The 17,982-nt window shown below is 40.7% G+C and overlaps 1 protein-coding gene across 13 annotated transcripts in view; it reads right to left on the reverse strand.

The window, feature by feature from the left end:
• neo1a (neogenin 1a) overlaps window positions 1-17,982 on the reverse strand; it is a 172,117-nt gene that overhangs the window by 25,231 nt on the left and 128,904 nt on the right. For 12 of the 13 annotated variants that reach the window (XM_059347774.1, XM_059347845.1, XM_059347800.1 and 9 more), the window contains exons 8-13: window positions 14,051-14,285; window positions 12,799-12,953; window positions 8,555-8,703; window positions 6,042-6,180; window positions 5,585-5,634; window positions 2,200-2,344 (exon numbers count right to left, since the gene is read on the reverse strand). In XM_059347774.1, the coding sequence (XP_059203757.1) occupies window positions 2,200-2,344; window positions 5,585-5,634; window positions 6,042-6,180; window positions 8,555-8,703; window positions 12,799-12,953; window positions 14,051-14,285 (873 nt within the window). The remainder of the gene's footprint in view (window positions 1-2,199; window positions 2,345-5,584; window positions 5,635-6,041; window positions 6,181-8,554; window positions 8,704-12,798; window positions 12,954-14,050; window positions 14,286-17,982) is intronic. The other variant, XM_059347826.1, reaches the window with a different exon arrangement.

Below are 17,982 nucleotides of genomic sequence, written 5' to 3' on the forward strand. Positions count from 1 at the left end.
TTTGTTCATATTTTAAAGCCAAGTCTCCTTCAGAAGGAGCCGTTTCACTGCTGGGTGCCAGCTTTGGTATTCACAAAAGAGGGGAACGCCTGCTGACAAATGATGTGTTGCTGTATTAATTTGCTGTAAAATTTTTCATCGTTTTCATCATCGTCATATTGTCCCATTTGCACGCTACATGCTAATCCTGTAGTCTTTTCTCTCTGTTCCCACTATTCCGGGCCACCCTTGGGGGTAGCTTCTGAAGACTGCCTAACTATCCGTGCCTCCAAGGCTACAACATCTCCTTCTAAACGCTTTTGAACCAACAAACACCCCTCTGTTTCACCCCCCAGAATGTTCTCAAAAATCAACTTTTAAGTGTATATTCTCTTTGATGCAGCACACAGCGTGAGCCCGGGCCACTTGAAAGTTGCTGAGACAACATCTAATATTAATCAGCATTGCTGTGTGTCTCTGGTGATATTGTGCATATTTCGGTGGTAGCAGCGGGTAACGTTAGGGTACAGTAAGACATAAAACTCAGAGTATTCCGATGAAATGCAGATGTTGAGTAAATAAACAGACTCCAAACAACATATCAGACATTTCTTCAATCTCAAGATCAAGATTTTAAATATTGTAGCATGTCAGACTTAGCTGACAGTATGAAAGATACACACTGCAGAGATAAAATAGAGTCTGATCGCTCAAAAGTTTTGATGTAGGACTCTTATAAAGCATCAAAAGGGAACATTGGGATTTGGTAGTCATGAAGAAGAAAAATATGAAAGACTTTTTATTCTGGATCCACCATTTTTAAAATCATGTTCAACAGTCTTATAAAAATGTATCACAGAAGAGTTGGAGACTGTGAATATAATAGTGAAATAGACAAGATGTGTTTTGAGCCAATCACTCACAGTGCTGTCACTATTTTGATGGCCATGTTCACACTTAGAATCAAAACACGCTCTCAGTGATCCAAGTGGATGGCTTTAAACACAAATGTGAACACAGACACGACTTTAAAAAAAATAGTTGGGAAGCAACATTGAAACACATCAAGATGCATTTAAAATGTATTTTCCATCTCATCACAAGCTGGGTGAAAAGTGCTTGAACTCTAGGGATGGGATTTAATTGGTCTGATTCTTTATCTACTGCCTCACTGATTCCCGATCAACTTTTCTGTGTGGAGAAAAACTAGGTCTAAAATTAGGCCTAGGTCTAAGGAGTCTGTAGATTAAAAGAGATTTTTTTTTTTTTACAGCATTCAGTTTTTTCAAGGTTCTTTCAGAGTTCATTTTACATCCAGTTTGTGCAGAGATGGACAACAGTTCACACCTGTCATTAAAGTACATTTAAAATGCAACAAGTCAAGAGTTGTGCTTTAAGCTGTCCACTTGGATCACAGAGAGCTTCTTCTGAAGCCAAGTGTGAACAGGTCATTCAAAATAGTGACAGCACTGTGAGTGATTTGCATCCTTGACTGGCATATGACATTCACAGTCTCCAAACCTTCTGCGATACATTTTTATATGATTGCTAAAGATGGTTTTAAAATGGCGGAACCAGGAAGAAAACTCTTTTTTGTTCTTATGGACTAACAAATCCCAGTGTTTCCTTTTCAAGGTTTTCTTAGTCAAAGAAAAAAAATCCGATTGGCACATCTGCGCAGCAATAATATTATTATAACAGGATATTTACCCTTAATAGCCCTTAAGTAATGGACATGCTGCCTGGTTCGGAAACAGTGGCACTGAGGTGTCAAATACATGGCATTTACAGAATTTAAGCCCATGTTATGTAGAAAAAAAATCAGCATATTGCTGGTGTTTCCACCCTTGAAATAATCATTTTGTAGACATACAAGCAGCACTTTTGTCATTTTTCTTTATGAAAATACGATTTCTTCCACTCATCATGATTATTTCATGTTGCAAGCTTTGACAAGTCATTACATTATGTCATTATGTCATTCCCAATGTGCAACTGTAAGAAAATGCCAGAATGATAAAAGGAAAAGTTAAACTCTGATGTATTGGACAGTTTGGTTCCTGTTTTCAACTGCAACTGGTTCTCAATTCCTGTCCCTACAGAACTGCGTTAATAGCTCCTTTCCACCTACACAAACAGTAATAAATGCACCACATTCACACCCACTGGAGGCCTTTCTGAGAAACTGCAATGGAAGACAAAAACGTCAGTGCCCATTACCGTCGATAAGCTTGGAAAGCTGGGTGCCTCCAGTGGTCTCTGCTGCTTCACTCCTCCGGGATCCTTTCCGGTATCTGATCTTGTACCCGGTGATCTCCCCATTCTGGCCGCTCAGGGGTGGGGGCTGCCACCGAATCATGATGCTCTGAGGGAGGAAAATTAAACAAAAACCTGAGTTTAGCACATGTGGGACCATCTGGTTTTTGGTCCTGCAGCTGTAAAGGTGACCTCATGGCTTAGCAGGCATCATCACACCTTCCCACACACTTTGGCATTGGTGTTAACGTAACTCTGCAGGTTTGCTGTTCTGTTGCCCAGAAACACGACTGTCTCACCTGCCCCTCCCCTCTCCTCCTGACAGTGGTGCAAATGGGAGGGCCCTACAATAACAAACACCCCTCTGAGCACGGGTGACGCAGTGCAGATTGACGCATTAGGAAGAAATAAACACATGAATAATAGAAGGAGGTGTGCTGATGAGTTGGTAGTGCATGTGGTCATGTTAACCCTGCAGAGGCTCTGAGGCGGAGAGATGAATGCAGGACTTTAGCTGGCGGGCCCACGCTGCACTGTTGAGGGATTCATGCTTCTGAGTTTTTCTGTGTGTATTTAAAGAGATAGGTGGGGGGTAACCCAGTGTGGGAGAAGAGTTAATTAACGCTTCCCCACTGTCACACTGATGCACAAAAGCCTGAATACATGTAGAGGACACACACAAGCGTTCCTCCACAGACAAGTCAAGGGAATTGCGCAAATTAAATTTGTGTTAAGTGTGTTCAATTATTCCATTTTTCTTATTATACTATCCGTCCCAACTCGTTATTTCTCCCTTCTACTCCCTAATCGTGAAAACCTGTTTAATTGACTTTGGGAAAGTGTGCCAAAAGGGAAAAAAGGTGCAAAATAAGATCACAAAAACATGATTTTCAGGTTGCCTTGCAGGTAAAAGATGTGTGGTTCTGCTCGACAAAGCCTAAAGAGGAGACTGAATATGAAATGCATGTTAATTAGGTTTTTTTACCCCCCAGTTCCATTTGGCTGGGCGTATCAAACAGCTAATTGCATAAATGCTTTATATCTATATACTTGTACCAGAATTATTGACTTAATGACTGTTTACATTCAAAATTAGACACAATGACAACAAAAGGAAAAAATGAGATGAGTAATTTCAATAATACTTAGGAATAAAGGATGCCAGATGTTTGTTTCACAGCTTTAAATGGGTTTGTCTGGGTCTAATTGGGGAGGGAGAGCTGGCTGTACACTATCCGTTGGAAAAACAATTCCTGTCCGTTCCACAGAGCGTCTCCTCTTCATTTTACTCTTTACATTAGCATGAGAGTGTTTTCTCTGCACAAATCTCAGCTGAGTATCCCTCAGCATGGGTGGCCGGTTCTCACTCAAGCTGGGAGTGTGTGATAGGATTGTCTACCATTTTTTTTTCTAGTTTACTTTGACAGTTCTCTCTCACTCGGGTTCTGCATCGACCAGCAAAGAGCTAAAAGCGCTGGCTGCTGCTTTTGTAGTCAATTCACGCACCCTGAGGTTTTCCATATCTACTTCTCTTTGCTTCTCTCTGTTTGCACTCGCTGTCTCACATGTCATGAGTGAGAAACATCTTTTTATCAAATTTAATCCTTCACTCGGGTGGAAAATATACAATAAACAGGCCTACAGCTCTCTGTTTGAAGATCAAATGGCTAAAACAGACAGGCAGCTGAGGCCAGTTTCCTGTTTTAATCAGGAGCATGTTGAGAAGCCTGCAGCCACCTCAGCAGGATTATCTAATCAGTAGCGTCACGCAACAACTACAGTATGTTTAACTTTAATAAATCTGATTTAACAATGATGCTTAAAAAGAGTGTGCGACAACAGGAGTTGTCTGCCTGGGCTGAAAAAAATTTGATCTAGTTATCTCAGAGAAATTCAATCGAGTTAAATCAAATCTCGCTTTCAAACACTTAAATCTATTATGAATTTATTCTATTTATCTCTCTTCCAGAAAAACATGCTAACCAGCAGGGTGAATTGACTGTAACCAGGGTGGCTTTGAACATAGCATCCCAATAAGCAATGATTTGTCAATTTATGGGTCAGACATACGTGTTTATTGGGCTAATGTGGTTAGAAAGTGAACATTTTGGCCGATTTTTAAGTAGGGTGCATGGCGTATTTATCCATACTCAGTGTATTACTACAGCAGAGAGCGGTTGGCGGCCTCCAGTTTTACGAAGCAGGCAGGAATACCGGCACAGAAGTTAAGCAATGTAATGTTGTGGAAGAGGACACTAGTAAAACATATTTTAACCGCTGAAAAAAGTGTATCAAAGCCCTTATCTATGCTCTTTTCAAAGCTACCAGGCGCCTCTGTCAAAAACAGTAATTTTACCTCACAGAACACAGGAGTTGGTGGCGTATAGCCGGCTGCCTCCATCGGATAGTTTGTTGTGTTGTTGTATGACCTTGCTGTTGGAAAAGGTTAATTCATAAAGTCACACAACAACACAAACAAACCAACAGAGGCAGCAGGAGACCAGCAACTCCTGTGCTCTGTGAGGTAAAATTACCGTTCATGTCTATGGCTGCTGTCTGGTGGCTTTGAAGTGAGCATAGATAACACCTTTAGTTCCCTGTTGGAAAGGGCTGTCTGACGGCCTGAAAATATTCTAAATATAGTGTAAATTTAAACTGATTTTGAATTTTTTAGGTGGCTAAAGTATGTATTGCTGATGCCCTTGTCCCAAAAAGTACATTACTTTGCTCCCATGCCGGTACTCCGGTCGGCTTCTCCACACTGAGAGCGTGCCGACCACCTACTGTAGGTAATAAGCTGACTATGGGGTAAGTACCTCATAAAACCCCACTTTGAAAAATCAAAACTATCCCTTTAACTCCCAAAGTACTTCTTTTAGTGTGCCTACATCTCCCAGGGTACATTGTTCTGTATCCATTTAGATTTGAGCTGCAGGCTTCTCAGATTCTGTACAGATGGAGAGTGATACGGAGGATAAAACCTTCTGACAGGCGAGTCTCCTGCCGATGAGAGGATCGATGAGGGTTCACACACCCTCTTAACCAGCTGGGGCTACAGGCCTCTGACGCAGCTAATCACACAGAGAAACAACGGTGTTCTGGCCTGCAGGCTATGTACTGTATTTGTTCAACCGTTTGTGTGTGCAAGTGAGGGAGAGCTTGTGGACCTGGCGAAGCGGTTACATACACTGTGGACCAAACAGTCAAGCTGCAGGCAGTTTAGGTGCATTTTCTCATTGTATGTTGCATCAGAGGGAGGGTGCTCAGCAACCGTGAAAGCTTTTAAGTCCTCAATAACACAACAACAAAAAATCTAGACCAGTTAAATATCCTGCAAACTGTGCCATACCTTTGAGTTCTGGACCTCCAGGGTGAGGTTTTGGGGAGGAGCACTTGGTACTGTGAAACAAAAAAAATATATTTAGTGAAAAAAAAAAACAGAACACAAACATTTCATTAGATAAGCGGATTAAGTGATTTTGTTGATTGTAATTGGCAACTAAGTGTTTTTTCATGCAAAAATGCCCCAGTTTCGGCTTCTAAACTGCGTATATTTGTTGCTTGTCTTATCATTTTGTGACAGTAAGCAGAATAACTTAGGTTGTGGAGTGAAAAAACAAACAATTTGATATCACCTTCAGCTCTTCGAATCGAAATTTTACATTTGACTTAAACCGAAAGATTAATAGATTCAGGGAGAAAATACTTGGCAAGTTAATTGCTGAAACAATTGTTAATCACACAGCTCTAATCTACTGCAAAGCAACAGTTGTCTTGGTAGTTTTTTTCTTTTTCAACCAACTGACCGTCAGACAAGGTGCGAACAACGACGTCGTCAGTGGAGACGCCTGGACCGTGCTTGTTGTTGGCCACCACGCGGAAACTGTACTCTGTGTTCTTCTTCAGACCTGTCATGGTGTAGGACTGAAGGTCTACGTCAATGTCCTGAAAGAGAGGGAGGGAAGATGAGAAGGTTTCTTTAGAATATATCAGAGATTTCACACATTCAACAACCAAAAAATAAAAATAAAAATGTAATTGTGACCTTAAAAACAAAAGTTTTATTGAATGTGAAATTGGAGAATAGTGATAGCCCTAATTTTAAGTCATAGGAGTCAGTTTGTGTTAATGAAATTGACACTAGTTTTGTGACCATAAATACCTATATTATATGTCATCAGCTTGTACATGTAAAAATGTTCAGATGTTACAAAATATATTTTAATAATTATGCTCTCTGACAATATATAAAGAAAATATTAAAGCTTAAAATAAAAAGGATTATTCTTGAAAATATGCATAAAACACTGATTTGAGTATTTCACTACTGACAGCGTGTTGATAAAATGCTGAATTCTGCAATTTTAGTATTCCAGCTTGATACTTGCATAAACATGTTGCAAATGAGACAGTTCCAATAGAGCAATCTCTCAAATGTAGCAAAACTACCAAATGTGATGCCTGCTTTCATCATTCCATCGTACATCGCACATTTCTGTTTGTAATTCTGTGTAAAAATGTCATCTTCCACTGGTAAAACAAATTATGCCGTCTGTGATCATGACTTTTGCTTTACAAATTGGGAACGCTGGTACATGCCCAATTACTCCGAGCCAATTTGCATTCATCTCTCTGCTTGTGACATTTTGAGTAAAAAGTGGAGTCTTTGTGGGAAATCTAATCGTGCTTCTGCTGAGCAGCCCGATCACAGCCTCTGAACTCGGGGCAGATGATCGCCTGTGACCACGTCACCCCTGAAGATGCATCATAGGTTGTCCCTGACTTCCCTCCTGTCCTTTAATTTTTCATGTCCTCTGAGCAATGCATCTTTCCAACTTCATCTCCACTCTGTCCCTTTCCTTCACCTCTTACTTTCTTTTCATCGCTCTCTTCATCTCTTGCCTTTTTCACCTCATCTCTGGCTCTCTTCTCCAGGGAGCTGAGGCGTCATTACTCAGTGCGCTGGCTGACGTTTCATCCATTATCATATTAAAGGCTTTTTAATGCCTCACTGGCTTGCACACTGCTACTGCTGTGGCTGACTCAATATCTAACCAGCTAAATTCTACTCTTGTTACAGAGTTAGACCTGCAGAGAACAACTGGGTGAATCATATCTGCTTTCTTTTTGCACAATGCTTTTTTTATTTTTTATGAGAGAGGCATAATGAAGAGCGTGGCTAAAAAGCTGTACAAAGAGTCTTTTGGCAAATGATTAGGAACTCCTTACCTCATCACAATTTACATTAGGGCTATGCAGTCATATTCTTTTTATCTAATGAACCCTGTAAAAGCAAGCGTCAGCTACATACAGTACTTTTCCTCTTACAAGGTCTTACAAGTGCGAGCAGGGAGACAATGACATCAACTGCATGTTTCTGTCCAACTTTTACTAAAATGTCACACATGAGGAAACTTTTAGAGCTTTTCCGAAGGTCTTTTTCTATATTCTATGCTTCCAAGGAGGTTTTTAAATGAAGCTTCAAATGTCTGTTGCCATATTTTATGACGCAATCACCATAAAGAAAAAATAAAACTCCTCAAACAAAATCCTCAATATGAAATAAGTGATGCAATGAAGGGAGCACAGAGTACCAAGCATATGGCAATAGTGAAGACAAGCAAAAGTATTAAAGGTGGAATTGATTTTTTTGTTATTATGGTTATATAAATGTATTTTATGGTGCTGTTAGATTGCTGCTTGGCTGTCTCTTTAATACAGGTGCGAGGCCTCCCTTTGTGTGAGGCAAGCAGGAGATGAAAAGCCACAGTGTTTTGTTTGACCACAGTGAAGATGTTGTTTTTGAAAGGATAAAACCCAACAAATATAGATTGCCACAGAATATTTCATTAGATAAAAACATGTTGCAAATGTTTACAGCTATCTTTTTTCAATCAATCTTGACCTTTGGACTTTATAACATTCTGGAGTTATTGGAAATGTCTGAATCACACAAGTTGGAAAAAAATCCTGTGCAGCCATGACTGGAATCTAATTCCTAATTTATTCTTTATCAGTAACTATGCAGAAATACCGGGTTAAAACAGAATTAATAGGTATGCATTAAACAAAGCAAAGGAATGCTACGCAACATTTGAAAATTAAAAATTAAAATTATAGCTATTCGGTATAGCTCTAGAAAACATTGTAATGCATTTTAATAGTCTTTTCTTTGTTTGTTTGTAGATCTGTTGTTCTTTCTGCACTTCGTAACTTAACTTGCTCTTATACTCTGGAGTATCTGTCACCAAAGCCTGGGTATGTTAAGATAAAGTTCTGCTAATCAGTTACAGCTGATAAAGTGAAGACCAAATCCTACCTGCTCGGTGCCAAAGCTTTTGTCTGTGTAGTACACCTTGTAGGTGAGCATCTCTCCGTTGCCAGTGAGCGGCTTGTCCCAGCTCAGAGAGACGGAGGTTGGTGCGTTGGAAACCGCCTGCAGGTTAGGAGCCGGGCCAGGCACTTGGACTGAGAACAGAAATGAGGAAAAAACATCAAATATTAAATTTTTTTGCTCTTATATCTCAAGCCCTCTCCATTTTTGCTGTAACAACTGGAAGACCAGAACTCAATTTAGCAGTGTCCAGTGTTTGCTGCCAAAAACACATTTCTTGGCTACTTCAAAGCCACATTCCCCCGTGTTAGCAAGAGCTGAGACAACAGGACGGCTCAGTCCTCCGCAGCTCTGTGGAGACCAATCTGTCCCCTCTGGACTGGGCTGCCAGCCATGTTGATTTTCTGGTTATTCCCATGACAAATAAACTCAAGGTGTCTCCTGCCTCAACAGGAACATTTATGTGCATTTTGCATTCCAGCAACCTCTGCCTCAAGCTTTTATTCAAATAGTAGACTGTTTATCTTATTGTGTCTGGTAATTCAAGACAGAGGGCAGGATTAGACAGACAATGTGTCTGTGTATCAACTCGACTTATTTGTAAGATAACTAGTGAAAGGCAGAAATGTCAATCTGGTGAGTGTTCAGCAGCGTTATATACTGCCTCAGATTAAATGCTCGCACAAACATGAACCTTCTTAGCACTGTGTTAATTTTTGAGGATAGTGAGGATTAAATCTTTCAAACTTTACATAAGACCTGACAATTTATAAAAACAAATAAAAACCAGGACATTAACAAATACATTCAGGGTGCAAGAAAATACACCTTTTTATTATATTGTATCATTGTTTTTAAAAACAACAAAACAAAAACTATTGATTTTTATTAAAAGTTTACATTCAAAGATTTGTGGCAGACAGTGGTTCGTCTTGTGTTGTGTTTAAACCTCCAACTGCTGCACAAAAACTAGTGTTGTGATGTTTACAGGGATTTACAGATTCCCACCTGTTCAGATTGCATACTAAACTTTTACCTATGCATCTTGTGCATAGGGTGGTGTGTTATTTATACTATGACTGTTTCCTAAAATTGGATTTTTTTAAATTCACAAAATATTGCCTTGCTTACAGTGGTGCACTATGTTGTAATATATCCCCTGTACGATATGTATCACAACACCAGATCCTTGCAAATACACAGCCCTACTATATATTTAAGTTTATGTGAACTTGTCAGATTATTTTACATCCTCTGAGAATACGAGACTTTGGATAAAGTGGGTCAGTATTTCTTCGGTGTTCATGTGATGCAAATGTAAACAAACTTAAATTAAAGCTGACAGTCAGCACTTTAGCCTCTTAGTAAATATTTCATTTCATATCCAGCCTGCTGCAGGACGTAAACAAAATATGTATCGTTGCCCTAATAAGTTGTGACTGCGCTGTACACAGAATGTCAGTAAATATATGGACAGTGACATTTCTTGCCAGGTGGCACATTGGATTTAAAATGAAACGGTGACTATGAGGTTAAAGTGCTGGCCGTCTGACACAGATACATGTCTATACGGTATATATCCTGTAAGCTTAAGCTGCAGGTGTTCCTGACAGAGTAGAGAAGCTCCCATTTGTCAGTGTGCAACGGTACCAGAGACGTGGGTTTAAACGTGTGTGTGTGTGTGTGTGTGTGTGTGTGTGTGTGTGTGTGTGTGTGTGTGTGTGTGTGTGCGTGTGCATGCAGGTGTATCAAGCCAGTCTCTGTGGAGAGGTGATATGGTGCAGTGTTGTGTGCACATGCCAGGCACTCGGGAGCGGGTCAAAAGTTTAAGCTCCAATTCGAAGCATGTTCTTACGTTAAAAGTGTACACACATGACAGAGATATACTGCACAGGTACAGCCCGCCCTCGCTGCTATCCCCATGGGTGGCTCGGCGCCTGCTGGCAGGCATTAAAGGAGTAGTGTGTGTATTTTTGTGCGCGTGTGTGTCGATCTGTCCGCCCTCCAACCAAGGACACAGGTAGAGAAACGGCAGCTGACCTACAAAGCGACAGTGACTGAGCTGTAGCTGAGCCAAGAGGTGAGGGACGTCCACCCCGACAGCGTGCAGGGAGAACCCCGTCACAACACTTTCAAATGTGGAAACTGAGCGATTTGGAGCAGCAGCCAAACACAAAGAGAGAAGAAGAAGAAGAAGAAACACTTTGTAGCCTCTTTCCTCAGTAAGTCTTATGTGTCCTCCACTCAAAACATTACAATCTGCTTCTGTACAGTATCACTCTGCAGACTGGATGCGGGAAATGTTTCAGGAAAAAACCTACAATACCAGTTTTAGACATTCCTCACTCAGGTAGGCAAGGTTCTCACTCACACACTCACACACTCACACACACACTCACACACTCACACACTCACACACTCACACACACACACACACACACACACACACACTATGAGGGGCATTTTATGCCAGCACACTATACTAAAACGCGTGTACAGCGCCTATGCGATGACATCAAACGTCTAACGTGCGCGTGTAAATTCAATTCACTTTCAATGGACAGACAGCCGTCACGCAGGCGTCACGCAGACGCTGTACACGCGTTGTTGCACATACGCCTACGTGACGGCTGCGTGACGGGTGAACTACGCCTCAAATACGTGACATGAAGACCCGCGTGACTGTTAAGTACAATTCTACATAGGCGTACAGACACGCGTATTGCGAGTACACCAGATAACATGGGTGACGGGTGAAAAGTGCCACTAGCGAACGTAGCAGACGCCTGTGTGTGTGTGTAACGCGTGTAGCCTAAGCCTATAACAGTTCAGCTGTTACACAGAGTCTCAGCTTCATATGGTATTGTTTATAAGAAAGCACAACTTATAGATGAAGAGAAAGACTATCTCGTACGTACCAGATAAACTTAACGTTTTTCGGCCAAAACCGGAGGCTTAATTAGCCTGTTTTAGGAGTGAAAGTCAGCAAAATGCAGCTTAAACAAAATGTTTTACCTCATTAGTTAACTACGAATGTCTGTAAAACATAATGGGACTGTGCATAAGTGCCGAATTGGGTTAAACAGTGTAGATATAAGGTCCGATGGAATCATATTGTGAACGGACTGCTGTCCACATGGCTACTGAATATTCATTAGATAGGTCCGCATGGCTACTTAATATTCAGGGGTGACAGCGATTACGGCTTCTGCAGGCAGGTAAACCTACCTAATTACAGCTGGTGTAATGAACTGTGTGTCCGCGCGAAGCTGGGAACTGGCTGTGAGCGTTGCACTTTACTATTAGCCTACTATTTTTAAGTAGCTGAAATTATTTTAATTATCCCTTTCACCCTTGCTATCATTAAATATCAATTCGATATCATTCAAACCTAGAGAGAGAGAGAGAGAGAGAGAGAGAGAGAGAGAGAGAGAGAGAGAGAGAGAGAGATTTCGTTAACAAGAAAATAAAAACTGGCCTGAAAATAATAGAAATATCCTGACAGCTCTGTGGGGGCTTGGAGTTCATCTGTAAGTTGTGCTTTCTTATAAACAATACCATATGAAGCTGAGACTCTGTGTAACAGCTGAGCTGTTACACAGAGTAACACACTGTTAACGTACACGCGTTACACACACACACAGGCGTCCACTACGTTCGCTCGTGGCACTTTTCACCCGTCACCCATGTCATCTGGTGTACTCGCAATACGCGTGTCTGTAAGCACGCCTATTAATCAGACTTTATGCTGGCACAGGCGACGTGTTTTAGGCGTTTAAGTATAGTGTGCTGGCATAAAATACCCCTCATACACACACACACACACACACACACACACACACACACACACACACACACACACACACACACAGGGATTATAGTAAATGTTGGGGCAAAAACAAGAAGAGGCTTATAAGAAGAAAACGCTGCATTTCTCTGGTGTTGGGTGGTCTACCTTAACGCACAGCACCAAACAGCCTCCTCTGTGTGTGTGTGTTTGTGTGGTGTCTGTGTTTGAAGTGAGCGTATGCTGTATGTGAGTGAATATTTGTTTGTGTGAATGTTTGTTTGCACATTTGTGCGCTCCTTTTGAGTGCATCCTGTTTGCATCAGTGTGCCAGTGTGAACATGTTTCCAACAAACTGGCTGGAGTTCACCTTTATGTTTATGTATCCTGTTTACTGAGCACATACAAATGAACGTTTGTGTGTATGTGTGCGTGTCTTTACCTTCAGCCTGGGTGGCCACTTTGAGCGCTGCAGAGCTCTCTCCCTGGCCGTTGCTGTTGTGGGCCACAACCCTGAAGCGATATTTGGTGTCTGGCATGAGGTTCTGGATGGTGACCTGCATCTCCCCTGGACGGCTGGTATTCACTACTCGCTCCCTGACACACACACACACACACACACACGCACACGCGCACACACACACACACACACACACACACACAACAGCAAAACATGTTAATAACTCTTATGTCTTCAATTTACAAAAGTGTGATACATTTTAAGAGTGTGAGAACATAATTGAAAGGTTTAGTGTACCACAAAGAGTGTTGGTTACTCAAAGACGGGTTTCTTTGGTGTCATTAAGCAAAAAGTCCATTATAACCTTTTAGCATATTGTAATTTCAGTGGCCTGAGAGAAAACCATTGCACCTACTCTTTGCTCTGTTTTCAAGCCCAAATCTTTGTAGAGCTGAGCAGAAGTCAAAATATATTCAGTCAATGATGACATAAACCTGAGAAAAGCAGCAAATTCTCATATTTGGGTAAGCTAACATTATATTTCCAGGTTCAGTTAATGACTCGAACGACTAATTTTCTGTCCATCATCTAATTAATTAGTTGAGTATCTGACTGATGATGAACATATTAGCAGTCATCTATCGACAGTAGAAGCAGTATAGTTGGTTTCAGGCAACACAGCACATGTACTGCACCAGCATACTGCTTTGTGTAAATAGTATTTGTATGCTCCATGCATTTGCTCATATTGTTATGTATGCATTTGCATCTTAAGCTCTAGCAGAGAGTGAAGCGCTTTTTATGTATTAGGGCCACTTCTGAAAAATGACTTGCAGCTATTTTACAGGGGGAAAACATAAAAAGTAGCCAAAACGCTTCAGAGAAATTGTGGAAAATCCTCTCAGCTTCTTAAATTCAGTCATACACAGTAAATCCTTTGCACATGAAGCTGGAGAAAAAATCATCACAGAGGCACTTAAAATAGTGTTTGAACTGAATTGTTTTGTTTATACTTCGACGTTAAAAGGTAATCCTTTGAGGAAGGAAGTTTGTTTTTAATTAATGAACACTTACTGCTATGATAAGTGCTTTAACGGCTTTAATTAGATATTTTCAGAGTGGTCTGAGACTCATTCTGCACAGGAATGTATGTATATTAGTACCCTGCTGACTCCAGCAGTAATGTGTGTATAAGTACCCTCCTGGCAGTACTACAGTTTAGTGTGCATACTACCTGCTAGTGCCCTCCTGGCTGTAGAAAACAGAGTAGGTTAACTCGTCTCCGTGGGGTTCGGCTGGCGGGCGCCAGGTCAACTTGATGAAGCGGGTGGACACCAGTGAAGCCACAACGTCTCGGGGGGCGGAGGGGGTGGGCCCCGCTGGACTGGCTACACCTCCGGAGCCTGGCGTTACATGGTCAGTAGTGTTAGGAGTCAGTGAGGGGGGAGGGAAAGAGGGCAGGGCAACATCTTTGGGTTGGGAGGAGGAGGAGGAGGAGGGAGGAGGAGGGAGGAATGGCGGGGTCGGGTGCAGCGAGACAGGGAGGGGCAGGAGACAGTGGCAGCGTGGGAGGGGTTGAGAGAAATCACGCAGAGCCGTCCGAAAAGGAACAGGTCGAGGAGAGGAGAGGAGTTGAAATGGAAATGACAGTGAAACGAAAGAAAGGAAGGAAACAAAAAAAAGAAGAAAAAACAAAATAACAACCACGTAACAAAAAAAGCCTTTTGGCGTGACAAGGAACCACAGAAATAAAACACTTCTACTACACTTACAAAGCTGACAAATAAAAGCACAATACAAGGGGACTACACATGCAGATCTACACACAGCTCTCTAATGTCAGGGCAGTGGGAGCAGAACATAGCATCATACATTTATCTTTCATAGACAGCCTTCCCACCAACCATTTATGATTAGTAAAAATGATCTGCTTGCAAGTTTAGTGACATTTTTGATTGACGTAACTGTCTTATGTGTTCAGGGAATGTATATGTTTTATTTCAGATTCAGTAAAACAACTGAAGACAAACCCGACCCCTAAAAAGGTTTGCTCTGAAGCCTCTCTACTAAAACACCATATGATGTTTTTTGAGCACTTTTGCCGTCACATTCCACAGCCTAGCCACAGAAATGTTTGTGATTTCATTTGGTGGTTGTTTTTTTTTCTTCTTTTTCTTTTTTGGAGGAACAATCTGCGGTCAGACTCAGCGAGATCTGCTTTCCATTTGCCTGGCAAGTGGGCGAAACGAAACCATACGGAAAGAATGTCAGTCTGTATGACATTTCCATTTGTTTGCAGGTCAAGGAAACTGACTGGAGGGCAAAACTGAAATAAGGAAAAGGAGCACAGAAAGTGTTGTGTGCAAACGGTGTATTATTACTGGAGAAATTGTTTTGAAATGCAAAGCGGCTGCTGGCGTATTTCTCTGTCATGGCATGTGGACTAACCACCACTAACCCAGCTTTCATTATTTGTTTACATTTTAAATTCCTAGAGTTCACAGACTTTTGTGATTGGAGTGATATGAAGGATTTGCAGTTATTTGATCCACATACACTTCTCCATTCACACACACACACACACACACACACACACACACACACACACACACAAATGTGCATCTGCAGCTTTAAATTAATGTCACAGTGTTTGTACGTATGTTTACTCTATGTGGGTGTGCACACTGAGTACACTCAAGTGACAACTTGTGTGTTGGCTCTGTACTTCAGCACCTTGGATTTGAAATGAAACAATGATTTATGAGGTTCAAGTGCTGACTTTAATCTTTCATTTTAAAATTATTTGACACAAACCTAAAACAAAACACAAAATCAATTCATCATATAAAACGTTTGGTTGCAAAAGTCGATATCTAGCTGGAGCTACAACTCCAGAGATATTAGCAGACACTCGATATCTTCACTTCTTGCTTATTTCAGTGGATTTTTTCGATGTAGTCTCGTTTTCAGCAATTATGACTCAGATGGATTGAAGTCAGGTGACTGATGTGGTCATTAGGTTCGAGTGATTGGAAAAATATAATGCTATCAATGACTGGCTGAGTAAATCACTGGGTGGTTGTTTTTTAGGCACTTTTTGTCATTTTATTTTGTTAATTTAATGGTCTGCCTCAGAAGAACAAGTGAGAGCCATCGCTCAGCAGGCAGCCGGCACAGTGCTAAAACAGTGTGGGGGTTTGACTATGTGAGGCTACTAAGCGACAGACTCGTTCAGTGAGATAATCCAGTCACACAAAGAGCCCAACAACCACAGAGAGAGACATCGGGGAAAAACTGCCACTGAGCGAGCACATTTTCACTTCTCACTCAGTGAAGTAAAGGTTTAATTTGATCAAATTAGAGAGGGTGATTGTTGGAACTGTTAAAAGACTAACCAACACCTCATAGGTGAGTCTTATTTTTCTGTTTTCAAGTTTTAATTGACTTATTAACTAATTGTGAAACAAACTACATTCAGTTAGTCTGCATACAGTGAAAGAGAGTAACTTGAATTCAGAAAAGTTTCATTTCTCTGTTTAATAGGGAACATATGTGTCAGGATATTTCCTTTCATGACATTTTATGACTTTATTTTGTTTATTTATGAGACCAAGAAAGCTGAGAGAGCTTGTGGAAAGTAGTAGGTGCCGTTTGGGGTAGGAGGGCATTGGGGCGATCAGTGGCTGTTGGGTTAACATTGGCCAGTTGGAACATTTTAACATATTGCCCAACCCTAGTGGGCAGTCAAAACCAGTAAGTCCTAAAAAAAACCCTGTTTGTTTCCCTGTCTGTATGCTTAGGGTTGAAAAGTTGGGAGAAATGATGAATTAAATGAGCTGGAACTCCTACACTTCCTCTAATACAGATGTCAACAACCTCTAACAACCTGAGAGCTGGAAGTCAACACTTTAACCTCAAAGCCACAGTTCAATTTCAAATCCAGTTTGCTGGAGTGGAGCCAAAAACAAAAGAAAACACATCATATTCCTAATAGTCTCTGACTGCAGTGTAAATTACCAGATGCCGAACAATTATCCTCATTTATAAAGAGATACACACACACAGCAGAAGACAGAGCACAGCGCTCTGATGTCTCACATCATGAGGCGATCACTACATAACCATAAGCGGGATCACAGGATAAACAAGAGCTTGAAGCCTGTTTGTTGACGAGGAAGCACTTCCTGTATTACTGAAATATGAACACAGAAGGGAAACACAATCCAGGGAACGTAGAGGATTATTGAGGATACACAGCAAATACTGTCTCAAATTAGTATTGGAGACAAAGTTCACCTCATAATAAATAGATAAAAACCTTCATGAGATAAAAGTGTCTGAAAAAGTTAAATAAATACTGAATCTAGTACTGGAAATGGTTTACAGAGAGGAATCAAGAGGGTAGATCAAGAAAACTAAGAGAGATTCATAAATGTCTTGCTTCTTTACTTTGGATTAGCAGGATTCCCTTACAGTCAAGATGATGGTGAAGATTAGAATAACCAGAATTTATTCGTCTTGTATCAACCCTAATTGTGTCTTGTTGGAAATGCCTTTTTCTATGTGATTTAGTCCAAAATTATGCCTTTTTGGCCAGTTAAAGAGGAGTACATAAAGTGGTATAAAAACAGATTAATCTATAAAATCGATTTTCCAAAAACAGTGGATCATTGCAACCAGATATCCTTGGGCATACATTCGAAAAGTATCTATTTCAATGTTCAATAAGAAGATTGGTATCAGTACAATCTAATGAAAGGTTAAAAAAATGAGATAATATAAATATAAACTCAGTTATTGTTTTACAGTTAAGGTTGCATAAAATTGCTTCAGGGAAAACTATAAATGATTCTATGAAAGCAGGTTTGCATAAATACTTTTAATTGTTTAGATGAAGATAATGAATGCAACACCTGTAGTTAGAAAACACTTAAAACCATAGGAAAATTGATTTGACAGCCCAAGCGGTGCTCTGCTCCCAAATAAGGTAAAATGTGGCCATTAATGTAACATATAGAAGTCTTAACCAACAAATATCCAGATTTCCCTTTAAACCTTTTTTCCTCTCCTTTAAACAAGCAAGACATTTGAAATGTGTTACTCTAAAAGTAGGACAGAGTCCCATGTGTCCAAAATATGTTTCATGTTTGTCAGTATTGCGTCTTC

The sequence above is a fragment of the Centropristis striata genome, chromosome 2 (assembly GCF_030273125.1).
Source record: "Centropristis striata isolate RG_2023a ecotype Rhode Island chromosome 2, C.striata_1.0, whole genome shotgun sequence".
NCBI classification, from domain to species: Eukaryota; Metazoa; Chordata; class Actinopteri; order Perciformes; family Serranidae; genus Centropristis; species Centropristis striata.